The sequence below is a fragment of the Meriones unguiculatus genome, chromosome 8, assembly GCF_030254825.1.
Source record: "Meriones unguiculatus strain TT.TT164.6M chromosome 8, Bangor_MerUng_6.1, whole genome shotgun sequence".
NCBI classification, from domain to species: Eukaryota; Metazoa; Chordata; class Mammalia; order Rodentia; family Muridae; genus Meriones; species Meriones unguiculatus.
Window position 1 is genome coordinate 24899487 of NC_083356.1, and position 18897 is coordinate 24918383.

General features: G+C 61.1%; 1 protein-coding gene across 14 annotated transcripts in view; it reads left to right on the plus strand.

Moving 5' to 3' along the window:
* Positions 1-18897, plus strand: part of Plec (plectin) — a 62060-nt gene that overhangs the window by 35577 nt on the left and 7586 nt on the right. For 7 of the 14 annotated variants that reach the window (XM_060389224.1, XM_021658603.2, XM_060389229.1 and 4 more), the window contains 31 exons: positions 2419-2480; positions 2794-2883; positions 3192-3227; positions 3734-3811; positions 3911-4003; positions 4920-5086; positions 5745-5860; positions 5932-6038; positions 6134-6253; positions 6342-6437; positions 6692-6819; positions 7096-7189; positions 7869-8023; positions 8107-8416; positions 8516-8593; positions 8668-8829; positions 9020-9124; positions 9223-9318; positions 9549-9674; positions 10532-10684; positions 10779-10933; positions 11034-11160; positions 11269-11452; positions 11550-11707; positions 11827-12005; positions 13255-13393; positions 13480-13836; positions 13914-13997; positions 14228-14332; positions 14413-14511; positions 15517-18897. In XM_060389224.1, coding sequence (XP_060245207.1) covers positions 2419-2480; positions 2794-2883; positions 3192-3227; positions 3734-3811; positions 3911-4003; positions 4920-5086; positions 5745-5860; positions 5932-6038; positions 6134-6253; positions 6342-6437; positions 6692-6819; positions 7096-7189; positions 7869-8023; positions 8107-8416; positions 8516-8593; positions 8668-8829; positions 9020-9124; positions 9223-9318; positions 9549-9674; positions 10532-10684; positions 10779-10933; positions 11034-11160; positions 11269-11452; positions 11550-11707; positions 11827-12005; positions 13255-13393; positions 13480-13836; positions 13914-13997; positions 14228-14332; positions 14413-14511; positions 15517-18897 — 7340 coding nt within the window. Of the gene's footprint in view, positions 1-1564; positions 1835-2418; positions 2481-2793; positions 2884-3191; positions 3228-3733; positions 3812-3910; positions 4004-4919; positions 5087-5744; positions 5861-5931; positions 6039-6133; positions 6254-6341; positions 6438-6691; positions 6820-7095; positions 7190-7868; positions 8024-8106; positions 8417-8515; positions 8594-8667; positions 8830-9019; positions 9125-9222; positions 9319-9548; positions 9675-10531; positions 10685-10778; positions 10934-11033; positions 11161-11268; positions 11453-11549; positions 11708-11826; positions 12006-13254; positions 13394-13479; positions 13837-13913; positions 13998-14227; positions 14333-14412; positions 14512-15516 lie in introns of those variants that run through there. The other 7 variants (XM_021658613.2, XM_021658671.2, XM_021658586.2 and 4 more) reach the window with 3 other exon arrangements.

The window sequence follows — 18897 nt, forward strand, 5'->3', positions numbered from 1 at the left end:
CTGGGTTAGGGTCCTTGTATGTCTTGTATGTCAGGTCCTGTCTCCGCCACATCACATTCTCGTGGTTTCCTGGGTTCCTGCGCTTAACTGCTGGCCCATTTCCAGGAGCCTGTGCCCTCAGCAGTGACGGCTCGTGTCGGCAGTGCAGTCACTGCTGCACACCTCCACTTCCCTGAAGGCTTTGCTTCCTGACTTGGAGGTTGCTGGTCTGGCCTTCGAGATGATCCCAGAGCACTGACCGGTGTAGTGTCAGATTTCAGGTTCAGGTCTCTGTAGTGGGAGGAGTCATCCCTGGTCCGTTGTGGTGGTTGTTGGGCCGGAGGGGAAGGAGCTAGGTGGTCTGGTGTTGGAGGCTGAGGGGAACCTCAAGCATTACACTTGGCAAGGGAGGTCTGTCCTCCGTGGAGTTAGGGCTTCATGCTTTCCCAGGACCCAGACACTGACTGCTACTCCACCCTACAGAGTCTTGGTGCCCTCTTGTGGCTGTGAGGGCAGCAGCAAGGGCAGCATAGGGCAAACTTTTCCTGGAATAGAGAGAGAGGCCTTAGCCCCCAGAAGGGGGATGTTCCCCAGCAGCTCACAGCTGGATCACATCAATGCCTGGGATGGAAAATTCTTGTGGTTTGGGTGGTACATTTTTTCCAAGAGTGGGTTGGGTTGGTTGGGCAGTTCGAGATGCTGGCCATAGGTGGCTCCATCTTCTGACCCAAGAGAGCCAGAGACTACGAGTAGACAGAGTAGACAGGTCTAGTCACAGGAGCCCATGCCCTTTGCCCAGGGCCTTAACAACCTGTAACAGCTGCTGTCTGCTAGCCCTACCCTGCTGTTGCAAACAGCCCCAAAGTACGGCTTCCTTTCTAGTGACTCACAGCACCCAGGCCCCCTCCCCAGGTCTGACTCACTGGCTGTGCCCCCTTGGTGTGCTCCCTGCTGCCCCAGCAACCCTTTCTCCCACCCCAACTGGGGAGGTGTTCCTGCAGCTTGGGCTGGGCTGCCTTGCTGGGATGAGTCACCGCTGAGCTATGAGCTGTTCTTGCCTGAGGTGTGCTTTGCCTGGCTCGGCTGGCTTGGGCTGGACTGTGGGGGAGCCTGTGGGAGACCCTACCAAACCCAGGAGCTCCTCCAGCCGGGCCTGAAAACCTCTCAGCTGTGGGGGCTTCTGGACAGGGAGGGTGCAGTCCCTGCTCAGTGCAGGGTTGAGGAGGTGTGATTTAGGAGAGCTTCAAGAAGTAGAGGGGCATTTGCTTTCCCCCCCCCAGTCACTCTAAGGCCCCTGTGTGGTAATCCTCCTGGGTGGGCAAGGCAGATAGTATGTGCTCCCTCGTGATCCTGGGGCCAGCCCTCCCTCCCCCATCCCTATACCCAGGCCCTGCTGCTGTGGGTAGGGTGGGTGAGGAAACCCGGGTTTCCTGTTTCTGGTGGGCTGAGGGTGTGGCCGTGGGGGAGGGGCTGCCTTCCTCCTTTCCCCGCAGGGACACTCCCCTCTGGGGGGCGGGCAAGGCGGGGTAAGGCTCCTGCGGTAGGACGGCCTTGCTAGGAGTACAGCAGGCAAGGGAGTGGCCACAGGGACTCCAGTCCGAGCCGAGCCTCCGTTGAGTTAGTGGTGCCCAGAGCAGCCGGCAGCCTTCAGCAGCCTGTGTAGCACGCGAGGCTGTCTAGACTAGACGGAACGTAGCACCTGAGAGCCAAGGGACAGGGTGACGAAGGGGCGGGGGCAGCACCATGTCTCAGCACCGGCTCCGTGTGCCCGAGCCTGAGGGCCTGGGTAGCAAGAGAACCAGCTCAGAGGACAACCTCTACCTGGCTGTGCTCAGGGCCTCCGAGGGCAAGAAAGGTAGCTGGCGTTCCTTCCGGGCAGGGCCTTGGTGACAGGAAGGGTCTTTCCTGTATCAGGAAGCCTTGGCACTGAGTGGGGGTGGGGCCCTGTTATAAGGGTATGGATTTCAAGGAGAGGCTCCAAGATGGGGGCCAGTGATCCATGCCCAAGGCTTAGGGTGTCTAGGGCTCTCCGTGTCTCTGGGAAAGCCTGCTTCCCTGTCAGGGAGACTTGACTTTCCCTCCAAAAGCCCTGTTGGTCCCAGTCCTGCCATGCTCTTGCTCAGCCTGGGAGACAGCATGTGGGGTGGGGCAGGCTGGGACTTGTATGCTGAGGGCTCCGGGCACAGTGGCTCTAGGCCTCCTCTTTTAGAAACAATGGAAGTTTTGGACAGCAGCACCCTGCTGGGCCTGGCTAGACCTCGGTCTCTGGTGTCTGTGCTTCTTAGGGGACCCGGGTCTTTCTGATCGGAGAAAGGCCTGGGATTGTCCCAGTGGGACCTTGTCAGGCAAGGTTTGGCCCAGTGGGCCACTGTCTCTGCACCTCGGGAGCCTTTCTAGGCTTCTCCCAGGCTCCAGGTAAACTGGTTTTGTCTCCTCCAGATGAGCGGGACCGCGTGCAGAAGAAAACTTTCACCAAGTGGGTCAACAAGCACCTTATCAAGGTTAGTGGTGGCTGCTTGTCAGTTGGGAGGGTTCTCCCCCACGGGTGTTCTCACAGTTCCCAAGCTCCCCTTTCATCTCTGAAACCTGTTATTTTCTGTCCTTTCCTCCCACACTTAACTCCTGTCTCTTTCTTCCTCTTCTTTCTGGTCTCTCACGGTCTCTGCTGTAGCACTGGAGGGCAGAGGTAGGTACCTGCTTGGGGCAGGGGTGTGCTCCATGCCCCTGCTTCTCCACACCCAGGGCAGTGCCCAGCGCCCAAGTGGCTCTGGGGATTCTTATCTGTGGCCATCTTGGTCTGTGCTCTCTCCACAGGCTCAGAGGCACATCAGTGACCTGTATGAAGACCTCCGTGATGGCCACAACCTCATCTCCCTGCTGGAAGTCCTCTCAGGGGACAGCCTGGTATGTGTGTCCCTACCTTCCTTCCTTCCTTCCTTCCTTGGGGCCTTTTCCTTCGACCTACTCGGTGTCCAGCTCGGTCTCTCTCACCTTCTCCAGCCTCCTCCAACCCCAACTGCTCCTTCCTGGCCTGGGTGTTGGCATTATAGCCAAAGGCCAGGCCTTTGATGGCCATTTAACCTCCCCGCTGTTCTCTGCATTTGAGCTCTAACACAGTAACCTCACGCTCTGCTCTGCTTTGGTTTCTCTGCTGCTTGGACTCTGAATCTTGACCTCTGCCCTTTACCCTTTGCCCTGCTCTGGCTGGGCAGCCGAGGGAGCGGGACGTAATCAGGAGTTTGCGCCTGGTGAGTGGTTGTGCCTGCTGGCATGGCGGCACCTGGGCTTCCCAAGACTGTGGAGCCCACACAACTCACCTGGGGATGGCGGCCAATCCAGCCTGGCCCACATCTGTCTCCTGGGCAGGCAGATGGCTGTATGTCAAGCTGCCTGCTGCTGTCCTTCCTGCTGCCTACCTGGGGCTGGGCCAGAGACTCACCAGAAGCTGCAGTGGGCACCACTGAGGACCCCCCCTCCCCAATGCCACTGCCCTCCGGCTGTGGCTTCCTGGCTATTGTCTCTTCCCCACTCCCTTCCTTCCTTAGCCAGGGTTGTTGGCTTTCCAAGCCTGGCCCTGGGTTGGTGGTCATCCAGCTAAGGAGGGTGAACCTGGGATCATGGAGGTTGATGCACTGGGGGAGACCCTTGATTTAGTTGCTGCTGCTGCTGCTGCTGCTCTGGGGGTGACTGAAGGGTGGAGCCTTGAAGCAACTGTTGCCCTGTGGACTCTTAACTGTGCCTTGCCTCCTCTCAGCCCCGAGAGAAGGGGAGGATGCGCTTCCACAAGCTGCAGAATGTTCAGATTGCCCTGGACTATCTCAGACACCGGCAGGTAAGTGAGGCTGTCTGCCTGGCCCCAGGCTCTAGGTCATAAGGCCCAAACCTGGCCATCTCCCGAGTGCCGGGTTGTAACGGAGCCATTTGTTCTCAGGTGAAGTTAGTGAACATCAGAAATGATGACATCGCTGATGGCAACCCCAAGCTGACCCTGGGCCTGATCTGGACAATCATCTTGCACTTCCAGGTTGGTGGCCACCCTGCTACCATGTCACCATCCGCCTTCCCTTAGCGTTTAGTTGGGCTCCATGGCTGCTTGGCTGGTCCTGTATCTGGCTAGGGTGTGGCCTGTAAGGCAGTACCCTAGAGCCTTCCTGCCAGCCTCAGCCTATGCTAACGCTGTGGCTCCAGGGTGTAATTCTCTCTCCAAGACCTGCCTATCCTGTGCCCTCAGGCCCCATGTGGATAAGGCCAGTAGAACCTCCTTGCAGAGGAATGCATTTTCTGCTGGCTGCCTGAGGAAGTTTCTAGAGCTGCAGGGATGCCCTGGCTGACTCATCCATTGCCTGTGCTAGCCTCACAGGAAGCCACAAATCTAACATCTTGGGCTGAAAAGCTAGACTGGCATGGTCGCTGAGTCACATGGGCCGGGAGGCCAGCAGACAGACAGACAGTTAGGGACAGGCTGACACGCGTACTGACAGCAAGGCAGGCTGGTAGACCCACACCGGCCTGCAGCTAGAGGGGGGCTTTAACCTGCCCCTTCACCCCAACAGCTGGACCAACTTTAAGGGCAGCCCATACCTGCCCTTCTTGTGTCTGTTGCCCATCATCTGTGTTACATGCCAGTCCCTGGGGGTTCAGGGTACACTCCAGCCTCCCTTTGCTAGGGGGAGCCCTAAGCACCAATCATTTGACAGTAGAAGTTAGGGACTCTGTTATCTTCTGTGCAAGCTGCTATCTGAAGTAGCCTGGGTTTTGAGGTAAACGAGGTAGGCTTTAGCCGCAGGAACCCCAAGTGCCCCAGGTGGCCTGGGAGCCGTGGGTCTTAGAGTCGCATCCCGAGCTTTCATGCAGGTAGTCAAGGCGTCTGGTAGTGCGGGTGGTCTGGCAGGCCAGGCGGCCAGGGCTAAGCTCCTGCCTGTGTCTCCCGGGTGCGGCAGATCTCAGACATTCAGGTGAGCGGGCAGTCGGAGGACATGACTGCAAAGGAGAAGCTGCTGCTGTGGTCCCAACGTATGGTAGAGGGCTACCAAGGCCTGCGTTGTGACAACTTCACCACCAGTTGGCGTGATGGCCGTCTCTTCAATGCCATCATCCACCGACACAAGTATGTGTTCCCTTGGAGCAGAGGGAGGCTGGAGGCTGGGAGCACTTCAACCCGGTGACTTCAAAACAAGTCAGGGCAGAGAGAGTGAGAGGAGTACCTTTCCCTGTTGGAACCTGATGCCTGAAGGGTGGACTGAATGCCAGCAGCTTCCTCTGGGAGGCGCCTGGAGCAGGATCTTGCCTGTCTCCTCCAGGGCCCTTCAGGAAGCACCTCTGTTCTTCCAGCCCGGTCATGCCCACATGGACCCGCACAAGGAGCCTGATGGGCAGGGAGACTGTAGTTGATGCTATCTAATCAGCTCACTGCTCCCATGCTGATGCCCACCTTAGGCTTCCTTGGGCTGGGTGTGGTAGCGCATATCTTTCATCCCAGTACTCTGGAGGCAGACACAGAGGCAGATGGTTCTGGGAGCTCAGGCTACGTAGGAATTACAGCCAGCTAGGGTTACACAGTAGGACCCTGCCTCAAAACAACAACTCCCTCCAACCCAAAACAAAAATCAGCTTCCCCATGGCAGGATTGGCGATGTTAGCGAAGTAGGCAGTATGTCTTTAGGAGGGTGTGCGGCTGGGCTCTGATTGCTAGGATGTGTGAAGGAATGTGTCTGTGTAGCCCTGCTCAGTGGGTGTCTCTGCTTCCCACCCCAACTTGTCTGCAGGCCCATGCTCATTGATATGAGTAAAGTGTATCGTCAGACCAACCTGGAGAACCTAGACCAGGCCTTCTCCGTGGCAGAGCGGGACCTGGGAGTTACAAGGCTCCTGGACCCAGAAGGTATGACCCACCGGCTTTCCCCATCTTCACCCTTGCTGCTTGGACCCCACTGAACTGGCCTCTCCATGCAGATGTGGATGTCCCTCAGCCTGATGAGAAGTCTATCATCACCTATGTTTCATCCCTGTATGATGCCATGCCCCGTGTGCCCGGCGCACAGGATGGGGTGAGGGCCAATGTGAGTGGGTAGCCCGTGATGGGTGGAAAGCGGGCCTTAGCCTCGGCCCAGACCCTGAGACCCTGATGGCGGCTCGCTCGCTCCTCTGCTCGCAGGAGCTGCAGCTGCGCTGGCAGGAGTACCGGGAGCTTGTGCTGCTGCTGCTGCAGTGGATCCGGCACCATACTGCTGCCTTTGAGGAGCGCAAGTTCCCCTCCAGCTTTGAAGAGATCGAGGTGGGGTGGACATGCCCACTTGGGCTGGTGTCCTCTGAGTGTCTTGGTGATGTCTTGGTGTAGCTGCTGACACCCCTTGTCTCCACAGATCCTGTGGTGCCAGTTTTTGAAGTTCAAGGAGACAGAGCTTCCAGCCAAGGAGGCAGACAAGAACCGGTCCAAAGGCATCTACCAGTCTTTGGAGGTAAAGTGAGGCACTCCTAAGGGAAGTGAGTGGGGTGTCTCCTGGTTTTGGGGGATAGCCGGGGGTGTGAGGGTCATGTATTCCATGGGTTGGTAAATCGAGGCCTCTGGGAGCCCCAGAACTTGATGCCCCTCAGGCATGGTGTGAACTTGCCTAGTGTTTAGGGACCAAAGTCGTACCAGGTTGAGATGGAGATGAGCATCCAGGATTCCCGGATGTGTCCAGTTTGGGTCTGAGCTTGCCCCTGTCCACAGGGGGCAGTACAAGCAGGCCAGCTCAAGATTCCACCTGGCTACCACCCACTGGATGTGGAAAAGGAGTGGGGCAAGCTGCATGTGGCCATCCTGGAGCGGGAGAAGCAGCTCCGGAGCGAGTTTGAGAGGTGGGACATGTGGAGGGTGGCAGGCAGTGTGGGAGACAGCAGGCACAGGGTGGGGCTCTGTGGTGGCAGGGGAACCACCCCAGGGTGAGTCATTGCCTGAGGAGGAAACCCCCCCCCCAGGCCGGGGAACCCAACCAAGCTCCAGCATTCAGGGCCAGCAGGACAGTACGCCCTAGGCAGGCAGTGAGGCTAGAGCAGAGGGGAGCCCCTCGCTGAGCCTGGAGTGTGGTGGGCCTCGTGCCTCTCTGTGGGGCTCTGAGGTGATCTGGTTCGTAGGTTGGAGTGTCTTCAGCGCATCGTGAGCAAATTGCAGATGGAAGCTGGGCTGTGTGAGGAGCAGCTGAACCAGGCTGACTCCCTGCTGCAGTCGGTGAGGGGGAGAGGAGAGGCGGGGCAAGGGGGCGGAGCGGCGGGGTGAGGGGTGGGGTGGGCACCCCTCCAGGCCTGAGGGAGGTAGGAGGAGCCCTGAGCCGCTTACTCTGCAGCCAGGGCTGTGGCCTGCTGGGCTATAGGCCCAGGGTGTGGCACTAGGGCGGGAAAACCAGGCCCTTCTGGTCCGATGCCAACTCTGACCTCCTTTTGTGAGCAGAACTGGCCTCTGGCCACCAGGCAGGACTCTCTGCCTCCCTGCCTTATTCTAGAGTGGCCCTCTCTCTTTCATCCTCTCCCTCTTCAGGGATGGAGAATGGGGAGATCCAAGCCTCACTGCTGGATAAGTGTCATGGGGCCCGGAAGGCACAGGGCTGTGTGGGCCTGGTTGGGAGAAGTTATGTGGTAGATGATGGAGGGTGAGGCACAGCCTCTGTGGATGAAGCTTTGAAGGTCTCTGTCTTTGGACCTAGTGGGAATCTTTTTTGACGGGATCCTCATTCTCCGGAGAGCTGATACAGATTTGTCTGGGAATACACGTGGGAAAGGAATGGATGGGAATCTCAAGGCTGTGAGCCGGACAAGATCTTGATCTTAGGCTGGGGAATCGGGTGAAGGGATAGCCCTTGGTTGAGAACCCTAGGCAGTGAGCAGGTGAGTCAGCCAGGACCATCTTGCAGGACATTCGGTTGCTGGCCTCAGGCAAGGTGGCTCAGCGGGCTGGGGAAGTCGAGAGGGACCTGGACAAGGCTGATGGTATGATCCGGCTGCTGTTCAACGACGTGCAGACCCTTAAAGATGGGCGGCACCCACAGGGTGAACAGATGTACCGGAGGTACGTGCCACGCCGGGGAAGGCTGGGTTAGGAGGCCTGAGACCCACCTGTGGCCCCCATTCCCAACTCCTGCGCTTCTCCAGGGTGTATCGTCTGCACGAGCGCCTGGTGGCCATCCGCACTGAGTACAACCTCCGGCTGAAGGCAGGGGTGGCTGTCCCCGTGACCCAAGTGCCCCTGCAGAGTACACAGAGGCGCCCAGAGCTCGAAGACTCCACGCTGCGCTACCTGCAGGACCTGTTGGCATGGGTCGAGGAGAACCAGCGTCGAATAGACAGCGCCGAGTGGGGCGTGGACCTGCCTAGCGTAGAGGCCCAGCTGGGCAGCCACAGAGGCATGCATCAGTCTGTTGAGGAATTTCGGGCCAAGATCGAGCGGGCCCGGAACGATGAGGTAAGCAGTGCCCTTAGGGTAGGCGGTGGTTGTGGTCGAGGCCCCCCTCACCCCGCCAGCCACTGCAGCCCTTACTACTCCTGTCTCTCTCTCTCGCAGAGCCAGCTCTCCCCTGCCACCCGGGGTGCCTACCGAGACTGCCTGGGTCGCCTGGACCTGCAGTATGCGAAGCTGCTGGTGAGTGAGGGACTGCAGGTGGCTGGGAGGGATAGGCAGCGGCAGTCAGCTGACTCATCCTTTCCTCCTTAAAGAACTCCTCCAAGGCCCGCCTGCGGTCCCTGGAGAGCTTGCACGGGTTTGTGGCCACAGCTACCAAGGAGCTGATGTGGCTGAATGAGAAGGAAGAGGAGGAAGTGGCCTTTGATTGGAGCGACCGCAACACCAACATGGCTGCCAAGAAAGAGAGTTACTCGGTGAGGCAGCTTGTCCTTCATAGTACCCCCATGTCCACCCCCCCTCCCTCCCCACTCACACCCGTGCTGTTCTGCACGGTTGGAAGCCCCTTGAGTTCATCCTCAGGGCTCTGTGGAGATGGGCACGGGACTTGGGTTGCACGCACAGCGGTCCTGAAATTGTCCCTGAGACCCCTTTCGTTTTCGTCAGGCCCTGATGCGTGAACTAGAAATGAAGGAAAAGAAAATCAAGGAGATCCAGAACACCGGGGACAGGCTGCTTCGGGAGGACCACCCCGCCCGGCCCACAGTGGAGGTAGGGCGCGGCTGCAGGGAACTGTATGAGCATTGGTGGGGGTGGGCCTCTGGGACTGAGGGGCTGGGCGTGGGGCCTAAGGACCATGCTGTCCGCAGTCCTTCCAGGCTGCCTTGCAGACACAGTGGAGCTGGATGCTACAGCTGTGCTGCTGCATCGAGGCACACTTGAAGGAGAACACAGCCTACTTCCAGGTAAGGACCGGAGCCTCTCTTTCTCCGGTGGGTCAGCTGTAGTGCCCTGAAAGAGCCCCCGTAGCCAGCCCCCGTAGCCCTGACAGATGTGTGGCCCCGCCCTGACTACCAGTCCACCTGGGGTGGGCTACCAGTCCACCTCCTCCCTCAGGTCTGGCTTCTGCCGAGACATCTTGCTGGGGGTTTGGGCCCTGTCAGCCCCGCATGACCCCTTCTGCCGTCCTACCCAGTTCTTCTCAGATGTTCGGGAGGCTGAGGAGCAGCTGCAGAAACTACAGGAGACGTTACGCAGAAAGTACAGCTGTGACCGCTCTATCACCGTCACCAGGCTTGAGGACCTGCTGCAGGATGCCCAGGTAAAGCAGATGTGAACAAGGAACAGAGGGACAGATTGGATGGGTCATGGGCTGTGTGGGTACCTTCAGATGGGATAGAAGGCCACCAGGGCTACGGAGACACCCGGGGACTGGAGGGAGGGTGTGTGTGTGTATGTGGAAACAGAAAAACTGGGGACAGGTGCCTGGCTGGCATGAGCCCCACCCAACCTTAGAGCCTCTCTGAGGGAGCTGTCAGCTGGAAATCACCAGCCCTGCGGTGAGTCATCAGACTTTATGGCCTGGTGATTGGAGCAGGCGTGGTTGCAGGGCTGTTAAGGGCAGATCGGCAGCTGGATGTGGGGCCCATATATGCTGGGGCGCGGCTGGGGGTTATCCACAATAGTCTCAGCACTCTGGGTAGGGAGTCACAGGGGCAGAGGGGAGAGGAAGCTGAGTCTCTGATCTGCATACACTGGACCTCAGCTACAACGCTGACCTGAGGGGACGGGAGAGGGCCTGGTGCTCCAGCATGGACTCTGTCCTTAACTGCTCTTGATGAGGTTTGTTCTCCTTCCCCATGACCTGTCGCTAGAAGGGAAGGGAGCAGGGGCAAGGTCACTGAAGGGGCTGGAGTGGAAGTAGGCCCTGTCCGCTTCTTTAGAGGATATAGGAGTGGCCTAGGGTAGGCGTGGGGTACCTGGCTTGGGTTGGGAGGAAGGAGGTCAATGTGGAGGCCTGTGCCATCCTGCAGCTGCAGCTGCCTTTAAGCGCCCTCATTTCTGGCATCAAAAGCCTCTCCGGACAGGGTGCCGGAAGTGTCTGTTACTTCCTGGGCCAGGTATCTCTGCATCCGCAGCTGGATGGGTCGACCCTAAGCCTCCCCTTCCCCCACACAGGATGAGAAGGAACAGCTGAATGAGTACAAGGGGCACCTCTCAGGCCTGGCCAAGCGGGCCAAGGCTATCGTACAGCTGAAGCCACGTAACCCTGCCCACCCCGTGCGGGGCCATGTGCCCCTGCTGGCTGTGTGTGACTATAAGCAGGTGGAGGTAAGGGCTGAGCCAGGCTGTGCCCAAGCCAGAGGGGCTGGGGTTGACGGGGGCACAGGCATAGCCACCTTGTTTACCACTGTGGCTATCCCAGGTGACTGTGCACAAGGGTGACCAATGCCAGCTGGTGGGTCCTGCCCAGCCGTTTCACTGGAAGGTGCTCGGCGGTTCCAGCAGTGAGGCCTCGGTGCCTTCTGTCTGCTTTCTCGTGCCGCCGCCCAACCAGGAGGCCCAGGAAGCTGTCACTAGGTGGGTAGCCTGGGGGTTCACAGCTGGAGGGAGTCTGTGGGGAGTGGAGGGGGCTCCTCACTCACAGACAGAACCCCTCAACATGGTCCTTGTCTACTAGACTGGAGGCCCAGCATCAGGCCCTGGTTAAACTGTGGCACCAGCTGCACGTGGACATGAAGAGTCTCCTGGCATGGCAGAACCTCAACCGTGACATACAGCTAATCCGGTCCTGGTCTCTAGTCACGGTAAGATGGCACACTGGCCGTGGGAGCTGGGAAGCACGGGAGACGGTGTCTTGTGGGCAGTCACCATCCGGCCTGTCCCCCATCCTCAACACTGCGTGCCACCTCCAGTTCCGCACACTGAAGCCAGAGGAGCAGCGCCAAGCTCTGCGTAACCTGGAGCTGCACTACCAGGCCTTCCTTCGAGACAGCCAGGATGCTGGTGGCTTTGGGCCTGAGGACCGACTGGTGGCGGAACGCGAGTATGGGTCTTGCAGCCGCCACTACCAGCAGCTGCTACAGAGCCTGGAGCAGGGTATGGGGTGGCCAAGGCCCCCGGGGTGGGGGGTGGGGGTGGCAGGTTGGCAGGCTGCATGTAGGCCGTTTCTGAATAACCGTGGTGCTTTCCCCAGGCGAGCAGGAGGAGTCCCGCTGTCAGCGATGCATCTCGGAGCTCAAGGATATTCGACTGCAGCTGGAGGCCTGTGAGACCCGGACCGTGCATCGTCTGCGGCTGCCGCTGGACAAGGAACCTGCGAGGGAGTGCGCCCAACGCATCGCTGAGCAGCAGGCAGGCGCAGTCCCCATTCATTTCTCACTCCTCCTTCCCACCCCAGCTTCCCGTGCCTTCAAGGGAAGCTGGTGGCTAGGCTCTGCCGGTCACTGTGTCCCTGCCTGGTCTCTCTGCAGAAAGCGCAAGCTGAGGTGGAGGGGCTGGGCAAGGGAGTCGCCCGGCTCTCTGCTGAGGCTGAGAAGGTGCTGGCATTGCCAGAGCCATCCCCCGCTGCACCCACTCTGCGCTCAGAGCTGGAACTGACCCTGGGCAAGCTGGAACAGGTCCGAAGCTTGTCTGCCATCTACTTGGAGAAGTGAGTATTCCCGTGCAGGTTTCGGGGTCCAGTGGGGTTCCCCTGATGAGGGCAGTGATTCCAGACCTGATCTCGGAAAAGGACAGATGAAGGTGGGGATGTAAAGTGGCATTGGGAGTCGTTAGAGAGTCTGGCTAGGGGATGGTGGGCTCGGACCTGCAGGGCTGCGTGAGGTGGTAAGAAACGCTCAGAGCTTGATGCATTTTGAAGGTCATATCCATAGGTCTTTCTCATAGTGGGATGTGAAATGTGGGGTCAGAGGACATTGGTGCCACTCAGTGAGTACCAAGACAGGAAATTATAGATCTGGCACTGACCAGGAGCCAACCCAGTGAAGAGTGAGGGGAGAAGATAGGTTAGAGCAGGGGTTGTTTCAAGTTTTGAGTAGAAGGGAGCACAGATGGGAGGAAGGGAGAGAGGAAGGGAGGGAGGGAGGGAGGGAGGGAGGGAGGGAGGGATGCGATGAGATGTGGCCAGACTGATGGGTTCAGGAGGAAGGACCAACTTGCTACACAGAGGGCGTCAGTGAGTTTGGGAGGTGGACAAGCTTCTCGGTGGAGAAAAAATGGAGACGGAAGAGGAGCAGTGAAGGCTGGAGCAATGCTTGAGACATTAGAGGGACAAGGCAGCAAGGTGCTCCCCAGGCCTCTTGCCCTCATCCTCTTAGCATCATCCACCCTTGCTTGAGCTCTTGGTGGCGTGCAAGCCTTTCCAGAGCCCAGCCCCTCTGCCTGTCCTCCGGTGCCTAGCTGCAGAGTCTCCGCACACTGCTTTCTGTTTATTTTGGCGTATTTTGATTCAGAGGCACAGTAGAAACAGCATTTGTTCCTAGGGCCTGACTTTCGGGAACCTTGGGCCCCAGCATCTGTTTTCAGCATTGATTCCTTCCTGTACTACATCGAGCATCTACCCTTTAATCAACAAATGCCAATACGGTGTTTGGAAGGCCCAGTGTCTGTTGGGCACACGCTCCCCTTCCTACTTAGTTATTTGCCTGGCCTTGAGCCGGAAGGTTGAGAATTACAGTGCAGGTGGTATCACCCGCCCCAGGACTTTATTTAGAGCCTGCTTGCTCCTGGCTGGAGCACCCTTCCTCCATGTCTTCCAGCTTAAGTGACCAGCCACCTGCTCTAGCCAGGTAGATTCTTGGCATGGCAGGAGGCACCTACTGGCTCCGGTTGCTTCACTGAGGGTTGTGTTGTTGGAGCCCACTCTCTCCTGGCACTGAGTTTTCCCGTCTCCTACCTAGACTCAAGACCATCAGCTTGGTAATTCGCAGTACCCACGGGGCTGAGGAGGTGCTTAAAGCCCACGAGGAACAGCTCAAGGAGGCCCAGGCTGTGCCTGCCACTCTTCAAGAGCTTGAAGCCACCAAGGCCTCACTGAAGGTACCTTTTGGGGGCTTGTGCTTCCCTGGGGACAGGGTCAGTAGGAGTCCGTGCTGACATGGCACCCACCCTGCCTCCCCCAACAGAAGCTGCGGGCCCAGGCTGAAGCACAGCAGCCTGTATTTGACACCCTAAAAGACGAGTTGCGGGGGGCCCAGGAAGTTGGCGAACGGCTACAGCAGCGGCACGGCGAGCGGGACGTAGAGGTGGAGCGCTGGCGAGAACGCGTCGCTCAGTTGCTGGAGCGCTGGCAGGCCGTGCTAGCCCAGACCGACGTGCGACAGCGCGAGCTTGAGCAGCTGGGCCGCCAACTTCGCTACTACCGCGAGAGTGCGGACCCGCTGAGCTCCTGGCTGCAGGATGCCAAGAGACGGCAGGAGCAGATCCAGGCCGTGCCAATGGCCAACAGTCAGGCCGCACGAGAACAGCTGCGCCAGGAGAAGGTAGGCCCAGGGTAGGTTTGGCGTGTGGTAGGGTGCAGCCTAGAGCTGGATTGCTAACCCCTTTCTTCCTCCCTCAGGCCCTGCTGGAAGAGATCGAGCGCCATGGCGAGAAGGTTGAGGAGTGCCAGAAGTTTGCCAAGCAGTACATCAATGCCATCAAGGTGAGGCCTCCCAGCCGCCGGCCCGAAAACTCAAAACCGGGGCGCACTTGCCACTTGAGTGACCCTGCCGAGCTTGGACTGTGCCAGAGAAAGCCTGTGAGGCAGCCTGGCGGTAGTGGGGGTGGGGTGGGGTGGGGTGGGGGTGGGGGTCAGGCCCAGGCAGCCAGAGTGTGGAGCTGCTAGCTGACTCCAGTGTGTGTGTGTGTGTGTGTGTGTGTGTGTGTGTGTAGGACTATGAGCTCCAGCTGGTCACCTACAAGGCGCAGCTTGAGCCCGTGGCCTCCCCAGCCAAGAAGCCCAAGGTTCAGTCCGGATCGGAGACTGTCATCCAGGAGGTAGGACGGAGGTGGGCTGACCTAGGGCGATAGGTGGGCCTCAAGGGGGCCCTTGGTCACTGAGTGACTTTCTCCCCCAGTATGTGGACCTGCGTACACGCTACAGTGAGCTGACCACACTCACCAGTCAGTACATCAAGTTCATCACTGAGACACTTCGCCGCATGGAAGAGGAAGAGGTATGCCTGGGGCCATGTGGACAGATGTAGGGGGAGGGAGCGGGGAGGGGAGGGCAGGAGAGGGGAGGGAGGGCCTCTTTCCTGAATTCAAATACAGCCCGTAGGAACTTGTCACCTGTCACAGTTCATTCCACACCCCTTGCCTGGCACTGCCACTACCCCACCCCAGCACGTCTGCCCAGGTTGCCCTTCTTTGTGGCCTCCCCGCCTTGACCTGGCACGGCTCTGCTCTCTGCCTAGTGGCTAGGGTGCCCTTTCCCACTGGTGGGTGTTACTACACGCATCCTGGCTCTCTGTGCTTTTCCTGGGGATTCTGTGTTGGTGTCACTGGGCCTCTTGCCCCAGGAGGAGTTGGTGTATGAGGTTATGGGGTTTGGAAAGGAGCATCTCAGAGTCACTTGGCCAGGCACGGTGTCATCTGTGTAGTTCCCTACCTCCCAGGTGGCCTTGTTGGCCTACCAGAAGCACCACCTTCTCTCTCTACCGGCCTAAGAGGCCTTCTGAGCTGGTTTTCTGGTCTACACAGCTGTCCCTGCTTGGGCTACGTCACCATGCCCCCACTCACTGGGCTTTGGGAACAGCCTCCCTCCCCGTGAGGAGAGAGGATCCTTATGGTGGGAACCAGGCCTGACAGGGTGGTAGAATTCAGGCAGGACTGTGGTGGGTATGGCTTGCAGGCCCTGCGAGCCTCCTGCTTTGCTCTCTCTCTCTCTCTCTCCCTGTCCGTCTGTCTCCGTCGCCTGTCTGCGGGAAGAGGGGAGGACGCCTGGGCCTCCTTCCCCAGGCTGGTGAGCATGGTGGGGCTGCTGTGCTCGCTGCCCGAGGACCCTGGGCGGGTGCACGCTCTCTCCTTGCCTGGGATGGAATCTCTCTTCTCCCTGATCCCCCAAAACCGCACTGTCCAAGTGAACTGTGGTGGTACCTTCTACGTCATGTGAGCTCCTGGCACCCTCCCCCACGCTCACACTCTCTGTGGTTCTCTTCCCCTCTCTGCTGCCGCCGCAGAGGCTAGCTGAGCAACAGCGGGCAGAGGAGCGGGAGCGGCTAGCCGAGGTGGAGGCTGCGCTGGAGAAGCAGCGGCAGCTAGCCGAGGCACACGCCAAAGCTAAGGCCCAGGCAGAGCTGGAAGCGCAAGAGCTGCAGCGGCGCATGCAGGAGGAAGTCGCCCGGCGCGAGGAGGCGGCGGTGGACGCCCAGCAGCAGAAGCGCAGCATTCAGGAGGAGCTGCAGCACCTGCGGCAGAGCTCGGAGGCGGAGATCCAGGCCAAGGCGCAGCAGGTGGAGGCGGCCGAGCGCAGCCGCCTGCGCATCGAGGAGGAGATCCGGGTGGTGCGCCTGCAGCTGGAGACGACGGAGCGTCAGCGCGGAGGGGCAGAGGGCGAGCTGCAGGCCCTGCGGGCCCGCGCCGAGGAGGCAGAGGCGCAGAAGCGGCAGGCTCAGGAGGAGGCCGAACGCCTGCGGAGGCAGGTGCAAGACGAGAGCCAGCGCAAACGGCAGGCCGAGGCCGAGCTGGCCCTGCGCGTGAAGGCCGAAGCGGAGGCGGCACGGGAGAAGCAACGGGCCCTGCAGGCCCTGGAGGAGCTGAGGCTGCAGGCCGAGGAGGCCGAACGGCGGCTGCGCCAAGCCGAGGCGGAAAGGGCCCGTCAGGTGCAGGTGGCCCTGGAGACGGCGCAGCGCAGCGCGGAAGTGGAGCTGCAGAGCAAGCGCGCCTCGTTTGCAGAGAAGACGGCGCAGCTGGAACGCACTCTGCAGGAGGAGCACGTGACGGTGGCCCAGCTGCGGGAGGAGGCCGAACGGCGGGCGCAGCAGCAAGCCGAGGCCGAGCGAGCCCGCGAGGAGGCCGAGCGGGAGCTGGAGCACTGGCAGCTGAAGGCCAACGAAGCGCTCCGCCTGCGGCTGCAGGCCGAGGAGGTGGCCCAGCAGAAGAGCCTGGCGCAGGCCGACGCCGAGAAGCAGAAGGAGGAGGCCGAGCGCGAGGCCCGCCGGCGGGCCAAGGCGGAGGAGCAGGCCGTGCGGCAGCGAGAGCTCGCCGAGCAGGAGCTGGAGAAGCAGCGGCAGCTGGCCGAGGGCACCGCGCAGCAGCGCCTGGCCGCGGAGCAGGAGCTCATCCGCCTGCGAGCCGAGACCGAGCAGGGCGAGCAGCAGCGGCAGCTGCTGGAGGAGGAGCTGGCCCGGCTGCAGCACGAAGCCGCCGCAGCCACGCAGAAGCGCCAGGAGCTGGAGGCCGAGCTGGCCAAGGTGCGGGCTGAGATGGAGGTCCTGCTGGCCAGCAAGGCACGAGCTGAGGAGGAGTCTCGCTCGACCAGTGAGAAGTCCAAGCAGAGGCTGGAGGCCGAGGCCGGCCGGTTCCGAGAGCTGGCGGAGGAGGCCGCCCGTCTGCGCGCCCTGGCCGAGGAGGCCAAGCGCCAGCGGCAGCTGGCCGAGGAGGACGCAGCTCGCCAGCGGGCCGAGGCCGAGCGGGTCCTCGCTGAGAAGCTGGCCGCCATCAGCGAGGCCACAAGGCTCAAGACGGAGGCCGAGATCGCCCTCAAGGAGAAGGAGGCCGAGAACGAGCGCCTCCGGCGCCTGGCCGAAGACGAGGCCTTCCAGCGGCGGCGCCTGGAGGAGCAGGCCGCGCTGCACAAGGCCGACATAGAGGAGCGCTTGGCCCAGCTGCGCAAAGCCTCGGAGAGCGAGCTGGAGCGGCAGAAGGGGTTGGTGGAGGATACGCTGCGGCAGCGGCGGCAGGTGGAGGAGGAGATCCTGGCGCTGAAGGTGAGCTTTGAGAAGGCCGCCGCCGGCAAGGCCGAGCTGGAGCTGGAGCTCGGGCGCATCCGCAGCAACGCCGAAGACACGATGCGCAGCAAGGAGCTGGCCGAGCAGGAGGCGGCCCGGCAGCGGCAGCTGGCCGCCGAGGAGGAGCAGAGGCGGCGCGAGGCCGAGGAGCGGGTGCAGAAGAGCCTGGCCGCCGAGGAGGAGGCCGCCAGGCAGCGCAAGGTGGCGCTGGAGGAGGTGGAGCGGCTCAAGGCCAAGGTGGAGGAGGCGAGGCGCCTGCGAGAGCGGGCGGAGCAGGAGTCGGCGAGGCAGCTGCAGCTGGCCCAGGAGGCCGCGCAGAAACGGCTGCAGGCCGAGGAGAAGGCGCACGCCTTCGTGGTGCAGCAGCGGGAGGAGGAGCTGCAGCAGACGCTCCAGCAGGAGCAGAGCATGCTGGAACGGCTGCGGAGCGAGGCGGAGGCGGCGCGGAGGGCCGCCGAGGAGGCCGAGGAGGCCCGGGAGCAGGCCGAACGGGAGGCGGCGCAGTCTCGGAAACGGGTGGAGGAGGCCGAGCGGCTGAAGCAGTCGGCGGAGGAGCAGGCCCAGGCCCAGGCCCAGGCGCAGGCAGCTGCGGAGAAGCTGCGCAAGGAAGCCGAGCAGGAGGCGGCGCGCCGGGCGCAGGCCGAGCAGGCGGCGCTGAAACAGAAGCAGGCGGCCGACGCAGAGATGGAGAAGCACAAGAAATTTGCAGAGCAGACGCTGCGGCAGAAGGCCCAGGTGGAGCAGGAGCTGACCACGCTGAGGCTGAAGCTGGAGGAGACCGACCACCAGAAGAGCATCCTGGACGAGGAGCTGCAGCGGCTGAAGGCCGAGGTGACCGAGGCAGCCCGGCAGCGGAGCCAGGTGGAGGAGGAGCTCTTCTCCGTCCGCGTGCAGATGGAGGAGCTGGGCAAGCTCAAGGCTCGCATCGAGGCCGAAAACCGGGCCCTCATCCTGCGTGACAAGGACAACACCCAGCGCTTCCTGGAGGAGGAGGCCGAGAAGATGAAACAGGTGGCGGAGGAGGCCGCGCGCCTGAGTGTGGCCGCCCAGGAGGCCGCGAGGCTGCGGCAGCTGGCGGAGGAGGACCTGGCGCAGCAGCGGGCCCTGGCGGAGAAGATGCTCAAGGAAAAGATGCAGGCGGTTCAGGAAGCCACGAGGCTCAAGGCTGAGGCTGAGCTGCTGCAGCAGCAGAAGGAGCTGGCGCAGGAGCAGGCCCGCCGGCTCCAGGAGGACAAGGAGCAAATGGCACAGCAGCTGGCAGAGGAGACCCAGGGTTTCCAGCGGACCCTGGAGGCGGAGCGGCAGCGGCAGCTGGAGATGAGCGCGGAGGCCGAACGCCTCAAGCTGCGCATGGCCGAGATGAGCCGGGCCCAGGCCCGCGCTGAGGAGGACGCCCAGCGCTTCCGGAAGCAGGCCGAAGAGATTGGCGAAAAGCTGCACCGCACTGAACTTGCCACACAGGAGAAGGTGACGTTGGTGCAGACGCTCGAGATCCAGCGACAGCAGAGCGACCACGATGCCGAGCGGCTGAGGGAGGCCATTGCTGAGCTGGAGCGTGAGAAGGAGAAGCTCAAGCAGGAGGCCAAGCTGCTCCAGCTCAAGTCTGAGGAG